This window comes from Eumetopias jubatus, unplaced genomic scaffold (assembly GCF_037043125.1).
Source record: "Eumetopias jubatus isolate StellerSeaLion01/CBP00866 unplaced genomic scaffold, mEumJub1_p1.0 scaffold_11, whole genome shotgun sequence".
Taxonomy (NCBI): Eukaryota; Metazoa; Chordata; class Mammalia; order Carnivora; family Otariidae; genus Eumetopias; species Eumetopias jubatus.
Genome location: NW_028274817.1, coordinates 29,438,803 through 29,459,714, shown reverse-complemented (window position 1 = coordinate 29,459,714; position 20,912 = coordinate 29,438,803). Strand labels below are relative to the sequence as shown.

The following is a 20,912-nucleotide window of genomic DNA, read 5'->3' as shown; positions in this document are numbered from 1 at the left end:
TCACTTGGTTGGTCCTCCTGGCAACCAGCCCCTACCCTTGTGTGGGGTCCAAAAGTCAACCTTCATTAATAACAAGACACCCACTTCACCTTTATGCCTCTGAAGCATTTACAGGAACTGGGGATGAAGAATCAATATATCTGAGGAATATTATTTTGGTCATCTGAATGACAAAATATATATTTCTTATAAATCATTAGATCATACCCCAGTACAATGTTTAATAGAATTGTCAAGAGAGGACATTGAATTGTGGGGATTTTTTCTTTCTTTCTAGTTCATTAATTTCTGTTCTTTATAATTTCATGTTTTCTTACTTTTGTTGAGATTATCTTGTTTGCTTTTTTAAGTCTTTTTTTAAAGATTTTATTTATTTATTTGACAGAGAGAGACACAGCGAGAGAGGGAACACAAGCAGGGGGAGCGGGAGAGGGAGAGCAGACTTCCCACTGAGCAGGGAGCCCGATGCAGGGCTCGATCCCAGGACCCTGGGATCATGACCTGAGCCGAAGGCAGACGCTTAACGACTGAGCCACCCAGGCGCCCCTTGCTTTTTTAAGTCTTGCAGTGGATACTTAACTCATCAGCTTTTGGCCTTTCATCATTGCTATGAGATACTTTTTCCCTCTAAGCATTGCTTTAGCTGCATCCCACAAGTTTTGATGTAGTTTCATTATTGTTCAACTACAAATGTTTTGTAACTCCATTATCATTCTTCTTTGACCCATCAGTTATTCCAGAATGTGTATCTTCATTTCCAAACATACAGAGATTTTCCAGTTATCTTTTATAGTTATCAATGTGTAACTTATTTGCATTATGATCAGATTCCAATTTTTTGAAATGTGTGAAGACTTGCCTTTTGGCTTAGTACATGGTCAAATTTTATAAAGGTTCTGTATGTGTCTTCTGTAGTTATTGATTGCAATGTCCTATACTTTGGCTATAAACTCAGATTATTAATTATGTTGTTCAAAAATTCTATATCCTTAGAGACATGTGTTTTGTCTCTTTGACGAAGTACTGAGAGAGGTGGGGAAAGACCTCCCACTCTGATTGTATATTTGTCTATTTCTCCTTCTAGTAAGTTAACTTTTCCAGGTTTTGTTATAAATGCATAATCATTCCTGGTGAACTGAATCTTTTATCATTATGAAATGAACTTCTGTATCTCTGATAATGCTTTTTGCCTTTTAATTGTATTTTGTCTGATGTGAATATCACTATACATGTTTTCTATCACTTGCATAATTATTTGTATGATTTATCTCTCTCCACCTTTTTACTGTCAACCTATCTGTATCCTTATATTTTGGATTTCTCTCCCCAAGTGCTGGGGAGGGGAGGGGCGGAAGGAGAGGGGGAGAGAAACTGAAGCAGACTCTGCACAGAGCGCCGAGCAGGATGCAGGCTCGCTCTCAGGAACCTGAGATCACGACCTGAGCTGAAACCAAGAGTCAGACACTTAACCGACTAAGCCACTCAGGTGACCCCCCCTTTTTTTTAAAGTCTCATTTATTTTAGAGAGGGAGAGAGAGGAGAGCTTGTGTGAGCAGGGTCAGAGGGAGAGGGAGAGAGAATATCTAGCAGACTCCCCGCTGAGCATGGAGCCTGACACGGGGCTCGATCTCATGACCCCAAGATCATGACCTGAGCTGAAACCAAGAGCTAGAGGCTTAACCGACTGAGTCCCCCAGGCGCCCTGGATTTGTCTATCCTAAACAGCATATGGATGTATTTGATAATCCTATTTGACAATACTTGAGCATTTAGCTCATAAACATTTAATAAAATTATTGATAGATTGGGGTTTCAAGCTACCCCTTTTTTCCCCAAGCTACCATTTTATTTTGTGCTTGTATTGGTTCTGCCTATGCTTCTTTTTTTTTTTTTTAAGATTTTATGTATTTATTTGACAGAGAGAGAAACAGTGAGAGAGGGAACACAAGCAGGGGGAGCGGGAGAGGGAGAAGCAGGCTTCCCGCGGAGCAGGGAGCTCGATGCGGGGCTCGATCCCAGGACCCTGGGATCATGACCTGAGCCGAAGGCAGACGCTTAACGACTGAGCCACCCAGGCGCCCCCTGCCTATGCTTCTTTTGCCTCTTCTTTCTTGACTTAAAAAGAATTGAGAAATTTTAAAATTTTAAATTATTTTCCCCTGTCTCCTGGTTTGAAGATTTACATTTTCTTGCTATTATTTTAATAATTACATCCTATTACTTCCTACATACATTATTACCTTTGATAAAAGTCTAGATTTAATAAGTACCTAAATCACTTCCAATATGAAATGAGGTTCTTAGAAAACTTGAGCTCCACTTATGTCGCTCCTGACGTCTCTTCATATTGTAAAGTACTTTATTTTTTAAAAAAACAGAACAGACGTTTTTATGATTCCTTCTTCCATCAATGTTCAGTTGTATTGCCCACGTACTATTACTTTCCTTGCTCTTCATTCCGTCCTGCATCTCCTTCTTCTAAGATAATTTTCCTCCCAAAGTACATCCTTTAGAATTTCCATTAGTGCAGTCTGCCAGTGACAAACTCTCTTAGTTTTTGTTTGTCTAAAAATAGCTTTTTATCACCATCTCGTGGACGATTTTCATGAGAGATGCTGCCCATGGGGTCCCAGCTTAGTCTGGGGAGGGTCTTTCATAAACATTGCCACTCGGCTCTGACTTCCCATGAGCCAGAGTTCCGGTGTGAAGTGTCTGCAAGCCCTTAGCTACTTTGGTGGGAGAACAATGTCTCAACAGGACTGCTGGAGATGCTGAAGGGACATAATGGATGGAAAATTCCTGACAAAGAGGAGCGAGGCAACCAAAGGTAGCTATTACTGATTCAACTGAAAGTTTTAGCTCGTAATCATCGGGTTTTTTAAAGTTTATATTTTGCAACTGGAAAACAAAATGTGGCCTCCTTAGAGCCATCAGAGCCTGAATCGTTGTGGTTGGAAGTGTCCCCGGAAACCCCCAAAACAGGAAGCCAGAGATAAGGGATGCTCTAACCGACCAGAGCTGGCTTAGCAAATGCTCCTCCTAGCCCCGTGTGGAAAGACCCTCTCTTTGTTCTAATGACCCAACCTGGACACCTGATACACCCTCTGTTTCCTTTCAACATTTCTGCCAGAGCTCTGAGGTCTCGTCTTTGTCTTCTTGGATGCCACCCACCAGGTCCAGCTGCAAATGACCTGACGTGGTGATGAAACCGTTCAAATCCAGAAAAAGAATCTGCTTAGAGGCCAGGGTCAGATGTCCTAGTGCTGGGGAGCCAAAGGAACAGTCCGAAGTTAACCCATAAGCCACTGCCAGCTCACCCCTGACTCTGCAAGGTGGCCGGCCTGCCTTCTCCCTACTTCTACCACCCTCCCCACCCTACACTGTTCCATCCACAAGAGACAGGCCACAGTCCTGAGATGGAAGGGGCTTCGCCTCCAGATTTGGATCATATACTCCAAGGGATGCTAAGTAGTAGGGTTGGAAATAAGAAAGCAGGAAGGAGCAGGCGAAGTATCTCGACAGGCTAAAGAAGAATCCAACAGGAGCTGAAGGGCATCCAGTTGTTCACTTACTTCCAAGCATCACCAGTCAAGAACAAGCAACACAGCAACAACCTTGAACTTGGGTGGTCCCCTTGGACAGTGCATGCCACCACCACCCTGAGCCCCGAAAGTCCCACAGGGACCTCCTGGCTACACTGTACATTAGGGAAAGGAGACACGCTTTCCCAGAACCAAAAGTAAGGGAAAATAGAGCGTGATGGGCTGAATTGTGTCCCTCCAAAGAACGTGTGTAGGGGCCCTAGCCTCCAGTACCTCAGAATGTAACTGTATTTGGAGATGGGCCCTGAAAAGAAGTGATTAAGTCAAAATGAAGCTGTGAGAGTGGGTCCTAGTCGAATATGACTGGGGTCCTTATAAGAAGAGGAAATTGGAGGGACGCCTGGGTGTCTCAGTCAGTTGAGCGTCCGACTCTTGGTTTCGGCTCCAGTCGTGATGTCAGGGTTGTGAGATCGAGCCCCGCGTCAGGCTCTGTGCTCAGCGCAGAGTCTGCTTGAGGTTCTCTCTCCCTCTCACTCACTCTCTCTTCCTCTCTCAAATACATACATACATACATACATACATAAATAAATAAATAAAATCTTAGAAGGGGAAATTTGAACATCAGAGCAGGCACACAGAGCATCAACCCTGTGGAGAGGCAGCACGACTGTAACTCTCTGCAAGCCCAGGAGAGAGACCTCAGGAGAACCCAATCCCGTGGGCACCTCGACCTGAACAGCTAGCTTCCAGAACTGTGAGAACATCCATGTCTGTGGTTTTAGCCACCCAATCTGTGGCACTTTGTTATGGCAGCCCTAGCAGGCTAGTACATGGAGCCCCTAGCTTCTGCCCCATTCATCCTTCATGGGGTGGCTCCTTCTCTGAGGCCAGGGATGCCAAATCCAGCAAAGGAGTGGTCCACTCAGGAGCTCACAGAAGGGCAACCTAGAACCCTGTCCTCGAGGTGAGAAACGGAAGAACTGTATCACCGGCAGAGAGCTGCAGTTCGGGGGGTCTGGTCGAAGGGTGTGTTATTCCTCACACTTCTTCCTGCAGTACAAAATGAAGGAGAAAGATTTTTTTTTTAAGATTTTATTTATTTGGGTGCCTGGGTGGCTCAGTTGGTTAAGCCACTGCCTTCGGCTCAGGTCATGATCCTGGAGTCCCGGGATCGAGTCCCGCATCGGGCTCCCTGCTCAGCGGGGAGCCTGCTTCTCCCTCTGACCCTCTTCCCTCTCGTGCTCTCTATCTCTCATTCTCTCTCTCTCAAATAAATAAATAAAATCTTTTAAAAAAAGATTTTATTTATTTATTCATGAGAGACAGAGAGAGAGAGAGAGAAGCAGAGGGAGAAGCAGGCTCCCAAGGAGCAGGGAGCCCGATGCGGGACTCGATCCCAGGACCCTGGGATCATGACCTGAGCCGAAGGCAGACGCTTAACCATCTGAGCCACCCAGGCGCCCCAAAGGAGCAAGATATTAATGAAGAAAGATTGGAAGAGAGGGGTTTTTAACCATTACTGGACCACAGGCCCCTCTAAAAATCGACAAAGCTGTGGATTCAGCTGCCATAACAAATTACCACAAACTCAGCGGCTTAAAACAAGAAAAATTTATACTCTCATAGTTCTGGAGACCGGAAGTTCAACATCAGTTTCTTCAGGCGAATGCAAGGAGTGGGCAGGGCAGTGCTCCCAACTTGGCCTCTCCGTTTCCGGACGTTGCCAGCATTCCTGGGCTTGTGGCCACACCACTCCACTCCCTGCCTCTGTCTTCATGTCACCTTCTCCTCTTCAGTGTGCGTCAGCTCTCCCTCTTCTTCTCTCTCAGGAGCGCATGTGATTGCATTTAGGGCCCATCCAGATACTCCAGGATAATCTCCCCACCTCAAAATCCTTAATCTAACCACCAGTGCAAAGACTCTTTCACTTTACAAGGTACCATTTACAGGTTCCAGGGATGAGGACTTGGTATATTTGGGTGGCCGTGATTCAGTTTCCTACAGAGTCCAGAATCTTTGCATACAATTTCGGCAAGACCACGGACCCCCCAGGTAGGGGCATCTGCTCCCGAGCTGCGTTTCACCACAGATAATGCTATGAACAGATACATTGAGGGCAGGTCCATTTACTCATTCACCATCCTCCCTGCATCCTCTCAGAATTAACTGCAGCGCTGGTCAAAAATACGAGGCGCAAAACCACGCCCAGCTCTAGTCCTAGGCAATGAGAATCCCCCCGATTCGGGGCCCAGGAGTCTGCCTATCTAACAAGCGCCCCAAAATGATTCTCATGCAGCCAGCCTTGCACCCATCCTTCGGTGAGTACTGGTTAAGCGCCTGGATGCCTGAGGACCTTCACTGTTCAATGGACGCACTACCACCTTCTTCACAGTAAAAGAATTGGGCGAGCGGGTTTGCACCCAGAAAGCGCTAATGCTCTTCTCTCCCTCCCCCCGCCCCATACAAAGGTGAACTACTTTTCTCGTCGATTTGATTTCCATCCCGTGTTTAATGCACCCGGCCCCGAGGCGCGGAGCTGAGCCGAGGGAGACAGAAGAAGGGAAGAGTCGCGAACTCTTCCAGTCGAGGCAATGCAGCTGCGCTTGACACCCGACGGATCGGCGGCCCACCTCACGCTCCCCCCTCCCCGGCGCCCCCCGCCCCCCCCGCCGCAGCCGCCGCCGCCGCCGCCTCCGCGGGCGTGCATTTGCATCCGGCTGGAGACCGCGCGGGAGCCCGCCCCCGCGCCCCGCTGATTGGCCGCGCCGGCCCTCTCGTCACGCTCTTTTGTCTCAGTGGGCAGAGGATAAAAGCCGCGGCGGCTGCCGTGGGAACCGCGCTGTCTGGACTCGGCTACCCCTCGCTGGGAGGCCGTGCGGAGCCGCTCCGCGGGCAGCTCCCGGTCGCTGGGCGGCCGAGGCCGTGCCCGTCCCTTCTCCCCTGCAGGGCCGCGGAGACCGGAAGGCGGCGTCCACCGCGGGCAAGGCCCGAGCGCAGGTAAAGAAAGGGGGCGCGATCGGCCCGGCGCCGAGAGAGGAGGGGAAGCCCCACCAGTCCTGGGCGGCTCCCCGCTTGGGGAATCGAGGACTGCGAAGGTCAGGAGCACTCCCGTGGCCCGGCGGCGCTCAGGGAGGAAGTGGGGTGCCCCTGGATGCTGCCTAATGGGTAGGATTTGCCTAGATTGAGAAGGGGGGCGTTTTCGGGGGGTGGGGGCGGGGGGGGAGGAACGCAAGCTGTCTGCCTTGATCCCCCCCTTTGCATCTCCTCATCTCTTCTGGAGAGGAGTGTGTGGCTGTGCGTGTCCCACTCCTATTCCCTGTCTCCGTGGCAGGCCATCAGAGCCGAATCCGAACTTGAATTCTGCGCGGCCGATTGCAGAGCTGGTAGGCCGACGATTTCCCGGGGGAAATGCCCTGGGGCGGGGGTCGCTTTGGTTCGTACTCAGAAGGTGGGAGAGGAATTTTCCGCCTGCAGACGGCGGAGGCGGCGCAGGCGGCGGCGGCGGCGGGGGGGGGGGCGGCGGAGGCGGCGGGGGGGGCGGGGGGGCGGGGGAGAGGCAGGGAGGGAGGATGCGGGGAGGGAGGGAGCGGGATGAGGGATGAGGCTGCACCTGACCCTTCCCTGCCCTGCCCTCCGCGGCGGCGCAGTCTGGACGCCCCGAGGTCCCGGATCGGCGACCCCCGGTGGACAGAGATCGGCCCGAGCCCGGAGACGAGCTTTCCCACGGAGGCCCCCGGCTGCAGAAGCTGGAAGCGGAATAAAGGCGCGCGCGCCTGTTCCTGCGCTCCCGTGAGAATCTGAGAAATAACGGGGGAGGGGAGAACTTTGAGAAGGGGGTGTGGTTGGGACCTGAGACCAGGAGGTTGATGAGACCTTATTTATTCCTATAAATCTGTGACCACTGTGCTCTATTTTGAGAGCCCAATATCAGCTTCCATCCACTATTACACTTAGAAGCAACAGTTGCCCTCCCTCCTCCTGGACGACGGGCGGGAGGGGATGGATGTGGCTGTAAAAAGCACCCTGCTAACAACGGAGACACCGGCTGGCTCCGTGAGCTTGTAATTGCCGGTCTCCTGGAGGATATTTTTAGGGCAGTGGGCAGATATAAACTGTACTGCAGGACATTCAGGAAGGGAGAGAATACCATTGCAGCCAGTTCCTTTATTAACTACTCCCCGTTTTTGTTTTGTTTTTTTCTTTTTCTTTTTTACAGTCCCTACTGAGACAGGAGGAAGGCGGAGTGCCCCAGCGCGCCCGCAGATTAGGCATTTCCACGGAGCCTGAGCGTCTTGTTATACTCGGATCCCCACCCCCCCACCCCCACCCCATCGTCGTCAGTCATGGCTAGCATCATTGCGCGCATGGGTAATAGCCGGCGGCAGAACGCACCGTTGCCGCCCTGGGCCCATTCTATGCTGAGGTCCCTGGGGAGAAGTCTCGGTCCTTTAATGGCCACCATGGCCGAGAGAAACATGAAGGTGTTCTCGGGGAGGGTGGTGCCAGCCCAGGGGGAAGAAACCTTCGAAAACTGGCTGATCCAAGTCAATGGGGCCCTACCCGATTGGAATATGTCTGAGGAGGAAAAGCTCAAGCGCTTGCTCAAAACCCTGCGAGGCCCCGCCAGGGAGGTCATGCTTTTGCTCCAGGCGGCCAACCCCAACCTAAGCGTGGCTGATTTCTTGCGCGCCATGAAATTGGTGTTTGGGGAGTCTGAGAGCAGTGCGTCCGCTCACGGTAAATTTTTTAACACCCTGCAGGCACAGGGGGAGAAAGCCTCCCTTTATGTGATCCGTTTAGAGGTGCAGCTCCAGAACGCTATTCAGGCAGGGATCATAGCTCAGAAAGATGCCAACCAGAGTCGCCTGCACCAGCTCCTTATAGGGGCCGAGCTGAACGGGGACCTGCGCTTTAGGCTGAAGCATCTTCTTAGGATGTACGCAAATGAGCAGGAGCGACTCCCCAGTTTCCTAGAGTTAATCAAAATGGTAAGAGAGGAAGAGGATTGGGACGACACTTTCATTAAGCAGAAACGGCCCAAAAGATCTGAGCCCGTGGTGGAGAGGGCCACCAGTCCAGTGGCCTCCCAGGGCTCCCCCCCGATAGTGGTGGACGGTGCTGACTGCAACGTCATAGAGATAGACGACGCCCTCGAGGACTCCGACGAGGATGTGATCCTGGTGGAGTCTCCGGACCCTCCACTGCACTTTTCGGCGTCTCCTCTCCCCAGACGCAGGCCCAGACCTCGGGACCGAGTGCTAGTCATTGACTCCCCCAGCAGTTCCCGGGCTCAGTCTCCTTCCACCAGTGGGGGTTCGGGGTATAAGAATGATGATCCTGGGAATCTGCGTAGAGCCAGGAAGCGAAAACACGCGATCCGCTGTTCATACTGCGGTGAGGAGGGCCACTCGAAGGAGACCTGTGACAATGAGAGCAACAGGGCCCAGGTGTTTGAGAATCTGATCATCACCCTGCAGGAGCTGACCCATACGGAGGAGGAGGGGCCACGAGAGGCCCCTGGCAAACAAGATGACCCTTCCGAGCCGCAGTGAGGTGGTAGCCCCCGGCCTTAAGTGAACCCTTAACCCAAACTCCGAGTCCGGCAATGGGACGACTAGGGAGGGGCGCTTCTAATTGCATGAATCCACCAAGCAGCTTTCTTTGCGGAGCGGAGCAGAAAGGGTCTTGGATACCAGCTCAGTGGAGGGAGACGGCCTGACCTCTGCCCTTGCTTCCCCACTCCCTCTCTGCTGCCTAAGGGTCTGTTTTCTTTGTGTGCCTATTTCTTTGATGGCTTTATTCTCTTTGTGAAAGTGGCATAATGCATCGTTAAACCTCCAAACAATAAAGAAAAGTACAAAAAAGTCAAGCACCAGTTACCCCAAACTCTCCACCCTGATCTAACCATTGTCAACCCTTTGACGAATGTCCTTCTAGATATTTCCCTCTACCTATGTACCCAGATATATGTGCAGATAAAAGTGATCAAATATAAGTGCCGTTCGATAGTCTGTATTTTTTCACCAAACAATGTATGTCGTGGGCTTCTTTCTATGTCAATAAATATATATCAGCATCTATTTTAATGTCTCTGTGTTACTCTTTTAGGAAAAGGTAAAGAAAAAGGAACAAGAGAAATATAGTACAAAGCTATAAAGGGGTGCAGTTGGACCCCCGGGTGGGGTTCTGATCAACCTCAATTTGCAGCTGTGGTAAAGGGATGAAGAAATGGGCTGAAATAGTCCCCAGAGGGAGATGGACAGAGCCCCTTGCCACAACTGGCCTGTCCCGCAGGTCATACAGCCAGATTATGGCACCCACTTGTTGACCGCCCCAATGCTTTCTTCCTCTCTACTGTATCCAAAGGAGTCCAGTGGAGGGGCCTGGCGCTGGGGTAATAGCCCCCAAGTGGGGGATTCCGGGGACGCCGTTCCTGGTCACTTCGGGGGAGGAGCGCTCTTCCTCCTCCAGATGGATTCCTTGGATTGTTGTAGCTCCTGCTGCTTGTGGACATCCCGGTCCCAACGTGGACTCTCTCCTGGGGCCCCGACGCCACCGCTCCTCACTCCCCAGTCAAGGGAAGGAGAGGGCATCTCCTCCTGGGAGCCCAGCCCGGGAGAGCCTCCCCCCATAAGCCCTGAAGGGATCTGCTGGAGGACACAGGCGCCCCCGAGGACTCCAAGGCAACCCCTCCCCACCCCAAGAATTGAGACTAGCCGCCATCAGAGTTGCCCGGTGGCACCTGAAGTACTGGTGATCAGAAAGCCGGGAAGCCCCACCCCGCATTTCAGTCGAGTGGAGGGCACTCACGGGGGAGGGAGGGAAAGAAAAGGTGGACCTTCCTGGAACCTGCCCTGTCTCATCTCTGGGTCTCATTTTGGAGGGTGATAAAAGAGGACGCGTGTGGCCCCAGCCCCAGAGGGCCCCTGGGTCTTGTGTAGGGGCACATGTCCCTATTTCTGTGAACAGGACACGGCTGGGGGTGGGGGGTGATTGCATTTAGGGCAGGGTGCCGAGAGGGAACCGAATGCCAGAACTGAGGCCCCCCGGGGGCATTTGTCGTGCCTGAAATGGGGACTCCACCGAGCTGAGAGGTTACCATAAACAGCAGTGGCAGCGGGGGGGGGGGGCGGGGGGGGCGGCATCGGGGGAAGCCCAGAGCTGTTTGGGTAAGGGGAGCTGCCCCCCCCCCCCCCGTGAGGGCGCGATGACCAGGGAAACACACGGAGATCCACAGCCTCAAGAAGCCTGGGAGGAATCGCAGAGCCCAGGGGGTCACACAGAACTCTGGGCTGTGTTGTCCTAGGAATGGCGGAGGTTGAGGGGCTCTGGGAGAGACACTGGGGTTTTAGTTAGGCTAGCAGCTGACGACAGCTCAGGAGGGGTGGGGGGGTGCAGGCTGAGGCCCCGAGGGAGCAGGAGAAGCCGGGGCGGTCTTCCCTGGGCTGCCATACCCAGAACGCGCCTTGAAGTGCTGCTTTTTCCAGAAATAGCCCCTCGGCTCCTCCCTGGCTTCTTGCTCCTTTTCCATCAATGACCTCACAATCCGGCCCTAAAACCCGCAGTTCGGCCACCCACACTCACCCCTCGGTGGTGACGGTGGTGAGGGTTGGAGGCTCGGCCTCCTGTGCTCTGCCATCTCCCCTCCCCCACCCTCAGCACCCCGAATTTGCCTTAAGCCTCAGCCTTCTCAACCCTCCGGGCCAGAAGGAGACTGCGTGGGCCTCTCTGCCTCAGATCCTTTAGCTGATAACTGGCCAGGACAGGGCCACTCTTTGCATCCCTCTGGGGCACCTCTGGGACCATGAAAGCTACCCTCATTTCTCCTGAGCCAAAGGGGGCCCTTCCGCCACCCCCAGGTAAGTGGCAGCTCCACTCAGGCCCCCAAAGCCGCAGGGGCCCCCAGTGCTTTACAGCATATGTAGACTTTCACCCTTAATTCCTTTCTATGTCTCCCTGAATCTCCCCTCGGGAGCTATCTTTCTCCCTCATCTAGTCTAGAGTAGAATAGCAGGCCGCTTCCCGATCGTTTTTTTCTCGATTGTACTCTGGAAACACTTGTTGAATATTTGTCCAAAGACACAGTATAGGCGGCCGTAAGTTCTTTGTGGCACCAGGTAGAATAGAAAGATGGAATGAAACACCAGTAAGTTCTGTCCATTTCCTACCCTCCTTTTCACGGGAGTTAGTCTGGGGGTTTCAGTATAGACCATTGCTTTGGAAACCTGTACTGTGATCCATCCCTTTTTCTTCTTTTCCCCTCCTCTCCGCAGTGTCAGTTTGAGATTGTCTGAATTTTTATTTCACCAGCCTGATGTAACCTGACATGTCTTTTTGCTTGTTTGTTTTACTTTAAAGAAAAAAAAAAACCAAAGAAATATGCATTTTCCCTAATTAGAAGACTTGGAACTGACACCTGAGCATTCTGATCAGATTAATGGAGTTAGTCTAAAAAAAAAAGGCTTCCCTGAAAGCCGTAGGCTAATTTGCAGTGACATGGATGGCGCTAGAGAGTGTTATGCTAAGCGAGACAAGTCAGTCAGAGAAAGGCAAACACCCTGTGGTTTCACGCGTACGTGGAATTTAAGAGGCAAAACAGATGAGCAAAGGAGGAAAAGAGAGAGAGAGGCAAAGCAAGAAACAGACTGAACTCCAGGGGACACCCTGATGGGAGAACTAGGGGATGGGCATGAAGGAGGGCACTTGTCACCATGAGCGCTGGGTGACGTATGGAAGTGTCGAACCCCTCTATTGTACACCTGCAACCCCTATAACACCTATCGTTCACTATCTGGAATTTAAATAGAAAAAGCTTAAAAAAATAAAGCTATAGGCCAATTTTCTTCCTTTCTTCCTTTCTTCTCATCGGTCGCTAAGAGATGAAAATTGCTCTTTTGTCTTCTCAGAAGAAACCGGCCTCTGAGTAGCCCTTTGCGTTAGGGCCCCCTCCTTCCCGGCATACTCTCCCCTCGGTTTCCATGACGCCCCTCTCTCCCGGTTCCCCCTCCCTGATCTTGTTGGTGCCGCTGCTCGGTCTCCTTTGCTGAATCTCCTTCCTCTTCTTGATCCCTCCCTGATCGTATTAAAAAGAAAAAAAAAATCTTTACAACTGTGGTTTATGAAGAGCTTATCGTGGGCCGGGCAGCCTGTACCAAAGTCCTTTAACCCCCGAAAATAGGCATTACCATGAGCACACATTTCAGATGAGGAAACATGCGGGGAAGTTAAGAAACTTGCCTAGGGGTCGGGCAGCTAGTTGGCCGCGGCAGAAGGGCTCAGAAGGGGGTGAGGAGCGCGGGCTTCCCAAGGCTGGCTTGGGATCACGACCCCGCGGGGCCGTGATCCTCAGAGTGAACTGAGGTTTGTCCATTCAGGATAAGGTGACCTGCCGTTCCCAGGGGTGCCCCGCGTATGACGGGCACAGGGCCGGCTGGTCCGCCATAGGCTCTCGAGAAGCGCTAGCTCTTACTCTCCTAGAAGGCATTAGGCTGCCCCGGAAGGGAAGACAGGGGCGCATGAGAGGCTGTCCAGGCCGTGCGGACGGGCCTTATTTAGTGTCAACCTGACAATGCGACCGTCTGGCTGCAGCAGCGACAGCCGCGGAGTGGATTCGGAAATGCCTGAGAGTTCAGTGGTGATGGCGGTGGTGACGGTGACGATGATGTAGGGCAAGAAAAGAACACTTGTTAAACGCTGAGGTGGATCTCTCCTTGTTTTATGTGTCCGCAGGGCATGTCTTCTTCCCCCACACGGCCTCTGGTCCTTTCGGAGAGCCCAAGACCGGCCAAGTCCTCCTCCACCCAAGCCACGCCCCTGAGCAACAGATGGGGGCCAGGGGGTGCTCATGGCAGAGGGACACCGAGCCTCCCCGCTGTGGGGCGGGGAAGGGGCCAGGACTGCCGTCCGAGGAGTCCTCCATGACCCAGGTAACCTTGAAATCCTGTCACGACTCCCCGGGGTCTCACCCTGCAGCATAAAAGGGGGCAGAAGCAGTAGAGCTGGGTCTCCAGCTTCATGCTGACAGGATGCATGGCTCTCCGGCTACAGCTTCTCATCTGAGGCCAGAACCTACAGCTCATTGTGGTCTCTCATGACCACTCCTTCAGATATGTGCTGCGTTCACCGGCCCATTTTACAGACCAGGACATCGAGGCACACCCACTTACAGTAACTTGCCTAAGATCAGACAGCGAATGAGGGGTGGAGCTGGCCCTGAACTTCAGGTCTGCCCCACCCCAGGGCCAGAGGTGGTGCCTAAGCTGGAGGAGGCGTTCCTAAGGTAATGGGTACAGACGGTCTGATCATTCTATTGGCTGCATCCTGAGTTCGGATTTCTGAACCGTCATACTCACGATTTAAAGTCTGCCCGACAGGATGGCCTCCGTCTCATTTCTTTTATCGAACAAGACAGGAAAAACGATCCGTTTCGGAAACTTCCTTCTCAGAGCTTGGAACTGTCTTCTCATATTTATTTTTATATTCAATTTCTGGGATAAGATACTAAAAATAACAAACTGTTGGTAAGGATGTGGGCAAAGAGCCTCTCTCCCACACTGCTGGTAGGACTGAGAATTGACACCTTCTTTCTGGAAGGCCAAGCGGGAAACGTATCAAAGGTTGAAATATGAAAACCCCTGAATCCAGCAGCTTAACTTCCTGAAATTCGTGCTAAGAAAATAGCTGAACAAGTGTAAAAAAGTTTTATGAACAAAGATGTTTACCCTAGCTTTCTCGGGTCATAGCGGGAAGCTGCAAACAACCTGAAAGACCACTAGTGAGGTTTGGCCGAACAAAGTAGGCTCCGTGCTTCGAATGGAACGCGCTGCATCCAGAACTCTGGGTGTGCCTTCACATGACTGGGGCCTCACCAGACAAATGAAGTGTGGCCCCTCTGGAAAAGGGCCTTCAAAGATCACCAGTCTACGGTCCTCTGTGTCATCTTTGACTCCCAACGTGCTGTCCCATCGGCCCAGTGTTCCTCGTCACCTGGCCAAACCCTTGTCGACCTTCTAGAATCATCTCCCCCTCGGGCTAGCGTTCCCTGACTCCACTCGAGGTCATTCTTTATATCTTAGGCAGTACTTATCACTTTTTAAATTTAAATTCAATTAGCCAACATATAGTGTGTATCCTTAGTTTCAGATGTGGCGTTCAATGATTCATCATCAGTTGCGTATCACGCCCAGGGCTCATCACATCACGTGCCCTCCTTCAGGCCCATCACCCAGTCACCCCCCGGCCCCCCACCCACCTCCCCTCTGGCAACTCTCCGTTTGTTTTCTAGAGTTGAGAGTCAGTACTTACCAGTTTGTCATAATTGCTTATATCTGTCCTCCCCTCTAAGCTTATAACCCCCATACCTAACAGCACGCCATTTGGATATTTTGGTACTTTGTTACTGTCCCCCCAGATGTCCCTGTGCCTTGATCCCTCATCACGTTCCAGTTTTTGCTCAAATGGCACCTCCTCAATGAGGCTGACCCCGAGCAGCCCATTAACAACGGCACACCTGGCCCCCGGCCAACCCACGCCCCTTCCGTCACATGCCTCTCTTCTAGGCTACCTAATTTACTGATGGATTATATCAGTTATTTATTCCTGTCTCTCCCCGCTGGAATATAAACTCAAAAGGGCCAATGTTTTAGTCTGCTTAGTTCACAGGCGCATCCCCAGCTCCTAGTACGCTGCCTGAAACACAAGCTGGCTCGCCTTACGGGTTTGTCGCTGGAATGAATGAAGTGCCAGGCCGCTCTCTTGGAACCAGCGCTGCTGGGGAGCAGATGGTCAAGGAGAGAACAGCGCACATGGAACCGCCATCTACCTCTCATTGATAAGGTAGGAAACATGGGAGACGTTCTAGATCAATTGCTTGCTTCTCACTCTCGCAGGCTGTGGCTTATCAGTTGGACCATTCGCCCCTCGCATGGCAGAAGGTGAGAGATGGGTTTCTTTGTAGCCTCATTGCTGTGACATCATCAGACCTTAGGTTTAGGTGTTTCAAATTCCCAGTCACTCCATGTGCATTTGTAAATATTAAAAGCAACCACCCTGTAGGGGCGCCTGGGTGGCTCAGTCAGTTAAGCGTCTGCCTTCGGCTCAGGTCATGATCCCAGGGTCCTGGGATCGAGCCCCACATCGGGCTCCCTGCTCCAAGAGGGGCCTGCTTCTCCCTCTCCCACTCCCCCTGCTTGTGTTCCCTCTCTCGCTATCTCTCTCTCTCTGTCAAATAAATAAATAAAATCTTAAAAAAAAAAAAGGCAACTGCCCTGTAAAATATGACTGTTTTGGGTGTTGTTTGCTCTTTTCCTTATACTAAGGAATAATCAAGAGTAATAACAATAAGGACGACTATTGTTTTCAGTTGCGAGGTGTTGAACATGTCAATAATAGAGTAAGAATTATTAACCTCATTTTAAAGGATATAAATGAGTCTCAGGAAGAGATAGCAACAAGTAAGGTGATATAGCAGTAAACAGATGGTAAGCCTGGCACCAAAGCCTGTGAACTTCCTATCATATATTTCAAGGCAAAGTATTGACATTACTGAGAAAAACTGTATCGCAGTGGAAGATTAGTGGGGGCAGGGGTAATAGGCAGATACAAATATTTGCCCAGTTTCCTGTCTGGTAAACACAGGTTAAAGCTGTTGGAAAATCTGTAAGTAAAATAAATTTTATTAGAGAGATACGATGGGGGTTGATTAAAAAAAATTTTTTTAAGTTGACTTACCTTTTTTTTTGGTAACCTCTACACCCAACGTGGGGCTCAAACTCACGCCCCACCCCCCCAGATCAAGAGTCGCATGCTCTCCTGACTGAGCCCGCCAGGCGCCCTGATGAAGGTTGATTTTAAATACCCTGGATGAACCAAGATCTATTTTAGCTCAAGAGAACATAATTGAAAATAGAATCTCTATGGTATCATTGATAGTTGACACTTAAGAGACAACATACAAACTTTTTCCTTTGCTGCCTGCCAGAATGTTTTGTGCAACTATTTTATTTATTAAATAATTTTAGAGTTGTTATAAGAGTAGGATGTTCAGAATGACACAAAACTATGTAAAAGATTTTGTATGGTTAATATTTAAATAGCTACAAAAGTGCACAGAAAGAGCAAAAAAAGCCATAGGTAAGCACCGAACCTTTGGGCATATTTCTCGTAAAATGTTTTTCTAACTCTGTATGTGAGTGTAGATACATATAAAATTTATTGAGGTTATACTCTCTAGAATTTTACATATACATAGCTATCAGTTTTTGCTCTTTTTCTAATGATAAAGGTAGTCATTTCAAGAGCAGAAATTAAAGATCGTTTGCAAAAAGAGGAGTAAGGGGGGTAAAGTCTAAGCAAATATAGAAACATACAAAAAAGCCTGCAAGAAATAAACACAGTCGCCTGAGCATTAATTGTAGTAAGTATGACTGTTTTCACAGGAAAAGCAAGAGAGTTGTGGGAATGTCTTAAAATAATGAGGGACATTAATGTAAAATCTGAAGGACTGAGAAGAAAATGTTAAAACTCTTTTGGGCACTCAATGAGAAGATTTGAATGGAAGAAGAGAACTCAAGCTCAAGGAGAGAGAACAAGGAAGAAGAAGACTCAAGGATGGGGGGCATGGGGCCTGTGGAGAGAAAGAGATCACCATAAAAATCACCCAGGTCCCAGCCACATCACAGGTTGACCTCACGATTACAATGCAGGGAACTTTGGTCCCACTAGGCTTACCCTTATAGTGAGAGCCATGGCAAGGAGGAGCCCGGGACAGTTGGCACACAGAGGGCCCTACAGTCCAGGGGTTAGGAATGGCTTCTCATTGGGGGTGATGTGTGGACCACAGGACCAGTATCCTTAGCAACTGGGAGCTCAAAGAAAGGGATCAGAGCTTCAGCCAATGTGAAACCTACAAAACCCACATTTGCAGTCAGAGAGCCCCAAGCAGGAAGCTTAAGAGGCCTCAGAAGAGGACACTCATTTCAAGTTGAAGGTCTTGGACTATCGCGATGAGGTCTCAGCCACCACCGGATCTCTGTGGGGCCTTCAAAGCTGTCAAATGCTGAACTCCCCAAATATCACCGACATACCTGTTGATTTGACAAGGCTGAATTTATTCCTTACCTCAGTATGGGAGACCCCCCCACCCGCATCGGGCTCCCCGCTCGGCGGTTTTGGTTTTGGCAGTGTTTCAGGGAGGAAAGGAGAGGTCGGGATTTATTGAGGAATGAAGATTTTGATTTAAGGCAGAGGGTCTTTCAACATGGAGACTTGATTAGGATGAGATAAGGATCATGATGCCAACAGTCTAGGATTGGTGGAAATAGCAAGGGGAGAATTTCGAGGAAAGGGAAGGATTTTAGAGCACAAACTGTTGATGCTTTCCCTTGAAGAGTTGATGGGACTATGGGGAAGTTCCTGTAATGAAGAAACTTCTGTCTGGACAGTAGAGTCCTGGAAAAGCAATGCAAATGAAGACAGCACACTAGCAAAGTCCCGTGTATGTAGACAGTAAGGTGTGGCAATAGACTGTTTTCATTCTCATATACTTACCATTTTAATGAATAATTCACCTTAGGTATGTGTTTATTTTGTGGTGTCAAAATCCTTTCGTTTCCCCGAATCCTGAGGAAAGATGACCCCTACTCTTTTTTTTTTTTTAAGATTTTATTTATTTATTTGACAGAGAGAGACAGCGAGAGTGGGAACACAAGCAGGGGGAGTGGGAGAGGGAGAAGCAGGCTTCCCGCCGAGCGGGGAGCCCGATGCGGGGCTCGATCCCAGGACCCTGGGACTATGACCTGAGCCGAAGGCAGACATTTAATGACTGAACCACCCAGGCGCCCGACCCCTACTCTTACGTAGTTTGCTAAGTAAGCCCTGCAAAACAAATTATATAACTAGCTTTAACCAATCTGCCAAACCCATTATGTGTGTTAAAAAACAAAATTCATGGGGCACCTGGGTGGCTCAGTCGGTTGAGCATCTGCCTTTGGCTCAAGTCGTGATCCTGGGGCCCTGGGATTGAGCCCCACGTCGGGCTCCCTGCTTGGTGGGGAGTCTGCTTCTCCCTCTGCCTCCCCCTGCTTGTGCTCATGTGTACACCCTCTCTCTCTCTCAAATAAATAAATACAATCTTAAAAAAAAATTCAACTGAGTCCATTTTAAAGATGATGTTATTGGCTTTATTTAAGGATTCATGAATTGGGCAGCATTCCACCTAGCAGACAGAAAGAAGCTCAGAGGTGCTGTACAAGATGAAAGGCTTTTGTATACAAAAGGGAGCAGGAACAAGGAAGATACTAGCAAAAAGTGAATTGGTTGGGTGAGGTCACTTTTCTTTAGGTTACTTCATTAGTACTGACCTGGTGATTCCCGACTGACTGCTTTAGGATTCCATTTCTGGGAGAGGTGGAAAACGATATTAGGTCTGGTTTTGGTGATTCAGGGATTAGCATGAGTGACTCCATTTTGGGCTGGTGGTCTTATTTTTAACAGGTGGATTATTTTACTTAATCCTCACCCTCACAAACACCTTGTCAAGTAGGCGCTATTATTATCCCCATTTTATAGAGGAAACTGAGGCTCAGGGAGGTCATAATTAGCTCACATTCACGCACCTGAAAATACCTTTTTTTCCAGGCACATCAAGAAAAACCCACCTCCAACAAAATTGCCTTTTTTTTTTTTTTAGATTTTATTTATTTATTTGACAGAGAGAGAGCACAAGCATGGGGAGCAGCAGAGGGAGAGGGAGAAGCAGGCTCCCTGCTGAGTGGGGAGTCACAGGGCTCCACCCCAGGACCCTGGGATCATGACCTGAGCTGAAGGCAGATGCCTAACCGACTGAGCCACCCAGGCGCCCCAAAACTGCCTGATTCTGCTCCACTTTTGCAGAAGGGAGCCGGGATCCAGGTGCAAGATAATTATTGGGCCGTTGTGCGCTCTTTGGGGTCTCTGGGGAGAAGGTGGCCAGGGTGGAAAGCAAAGGCCTTGGGCGACCCCAGTTTGGGTCTGGGTGGGCTCCCCTGGGCGGCCGTGCCCCCCCCCTCCCCGCCCCCTCGGCAGAGGCCTCACCTGGGCTGCCGGGTGCACCGGAAGCCGGCCGGCGCCCGTGCCCGCCGCCGTGCCCGCTGCTGGCTGCCAGGGGGCGCTGCGACACAAGCGCCCGGCGCGTAGGGGCGGCGGCCACGTGACCGGGAGCGGCGCACGGGGTCCTCGGGTCCGCCCGGTGGCCCCCACCTGCTGCGGGCGCGCTCGCCGGCTCACCGCCCCCCCCACCCCCCACCCCCCCCGCTCCCTCCAGCGCCTTCTCCTTCCGCCCTGCGCCGGCCGCGTGGTGGGTCTGCGGCGGCACAGCGACTCAAGTCCGGGCTCCCTGACCTGTCACCTCCCGGCCACCCTGCCGAGCAGCCGCGTGAGTTTCCCGGGCGCCCGGAGCCCCTGGGAGGAGACACCTCCCTCTGGCTTTGTGGCCGTTTGTGCCCTTCCCATGAGGCAGAGGAAGGAGGGGGGGACTCGGTGCCAGGCTTTCCCCTAGCTCGGAGAGGTGCTGTCACCTCCCATCGTCCCCGTGGAGGGACGTGCTGTTCCCAGGGGGACCCCCGTGAGAGTGCGCCGAGCGCGGGGAGCGGGGGTGGGGGTGGGGGTAGTTTGGATCATTTGGCTGTTCTCGCAGGACTTCCTTGCCCAACAAGCACTGACCAAATTACCCCCCGCCGCCATCCCCACATCACCAGTTCCGCGCATATGCCCTAATGGAACATCACTTGGGCGTGCACAGGGCTTGAGAGTTGCCAAGAAGTCAATCTCTGACCTGACTACATTTCTTACTTGGAGTAGGGGCCTTAGGCACACTCCACACTTAGCCTGGCCGAAGCCGGCCACGGATTGCCCGGATTACACACTTGGATCACCCAGTCGGAAATGCCCCGTACACCTCAAAACGTCTTACAATTTCACACACACACAGATGCAGACTTTGATGTGTCTGTCAGCACAACCCTCAGCCCCAACCCACAGGAATGCGACAGAAACTTCGTTCACCACCATTCTCACCGGGTCTTGTATCGCGGGTAGGCCAGCTGGGGCGCGGGGGGGGGGGGGGATAATTTCGAGAGAAACTAAGTAATGGGATAGATTGAGGGATTTTTAAAAAGCCTTACACTTTGCATACGGTAAAATTCACTCTTTTTAAAAAAATATTTTATTTATTCATCTGCCAGAGAGAGAAAGAGAGAGAGAGAGAGAACACAAGCAGGGAGAGTGGCAGGCAGAGGGAGAAGCAGGGTACTGGCTGAGCAGGGAGCCCCACCCAGGACTGGGACCTGAGCCGAAGGCAGACGCTCAACCGACTGAGCCACCCAGGCGTCCCAA

The 20,912-nt window shown here is 51.0% G+C and overlaps 3 protein-coding genes across 3 annotated transcripts in view; all 3 read left to right on the top strand.

Annotated features, from left to right (window-relative positions):
* IL13RA1 (interleukin 13 receptor subunit alpha 1) overlaps positions 1 to 6,167 on the top strand; it is an 81,268-nt gene extending 75,101 nt beyond the window's left edge. Inside the window, exon 11 of the mRNA XM_028087777.2 lies at positions 6,011 to 6,167. Coding sequence (XP_027943578.1) covers positions 6,011 to 6,082 — 72 coding nt within the window. The 3' untranslated portion in view covers positions 6,083 to 6,167. The remainder of the gene's footprint in view (positions 1 to 6,010) is intronic.
* Positions 6,168 to 6,220: 53 nt separating this feature from the next.
* Positions 6,221 to 9,622, top strand: ZCCHC12 (zinc finger CCHC-type containing 12). The gene is made up of 3 exons (XM_088028667.1): positions 6,221 to 6,925; positions 7,190 to 7,331; positions 7,759 to 9,622. The coding sequence occupies exon 3, from the start codon at positions 7,886 to 7,888 to the stop codon at positions 9,092 to 9,094; it is 1,209 nt and encodes a 402-aa protein (XP_087884793.1). The 5' UTR covers positions 6,221 to 6,925; positions 7,190 to 7,331; positions 7,759 to 7,885; the 3' UTR covers positions 9,095 to 9,622.
* Positions 9,623 to 13,110: 3,488 nt separating this feature from the next.
* LONRF3 (LON peptidase N-terminal domain and ring finger 3) overlaps positions 13,111 to 20,912 on the top strand; it is a 137,019-nt gene continuing 129,217 nt past the window's right edge. The window contains exons 1-3 of the mRNA XM_088028536.1: positions 13,111 to 13,205; positions 19,605 to 19,711; positions 19,843 to 19,953. Coding sequence (XP_087884662.1) covers positions 13,111 to 13,205; positions 19,605 to 19,711; positions 19,843 to 19,953 — 313 coding nt within the window. The remainder of the gene's footprint in view (positions 13,206 to 19,604; positions 19,712 to 19,842; positions 19,954 to 20,912) is intronic.

What these genes read in the sequence shown, in the direction of transcription:
- ZCCHC12 (XM_088028667.1), top strand. Translation starts at nt 7,886, where the DNA reads ATGGCTAGCATCATTGCGCGCATGGGTAATAGCCGGCGGCAGAACGCA.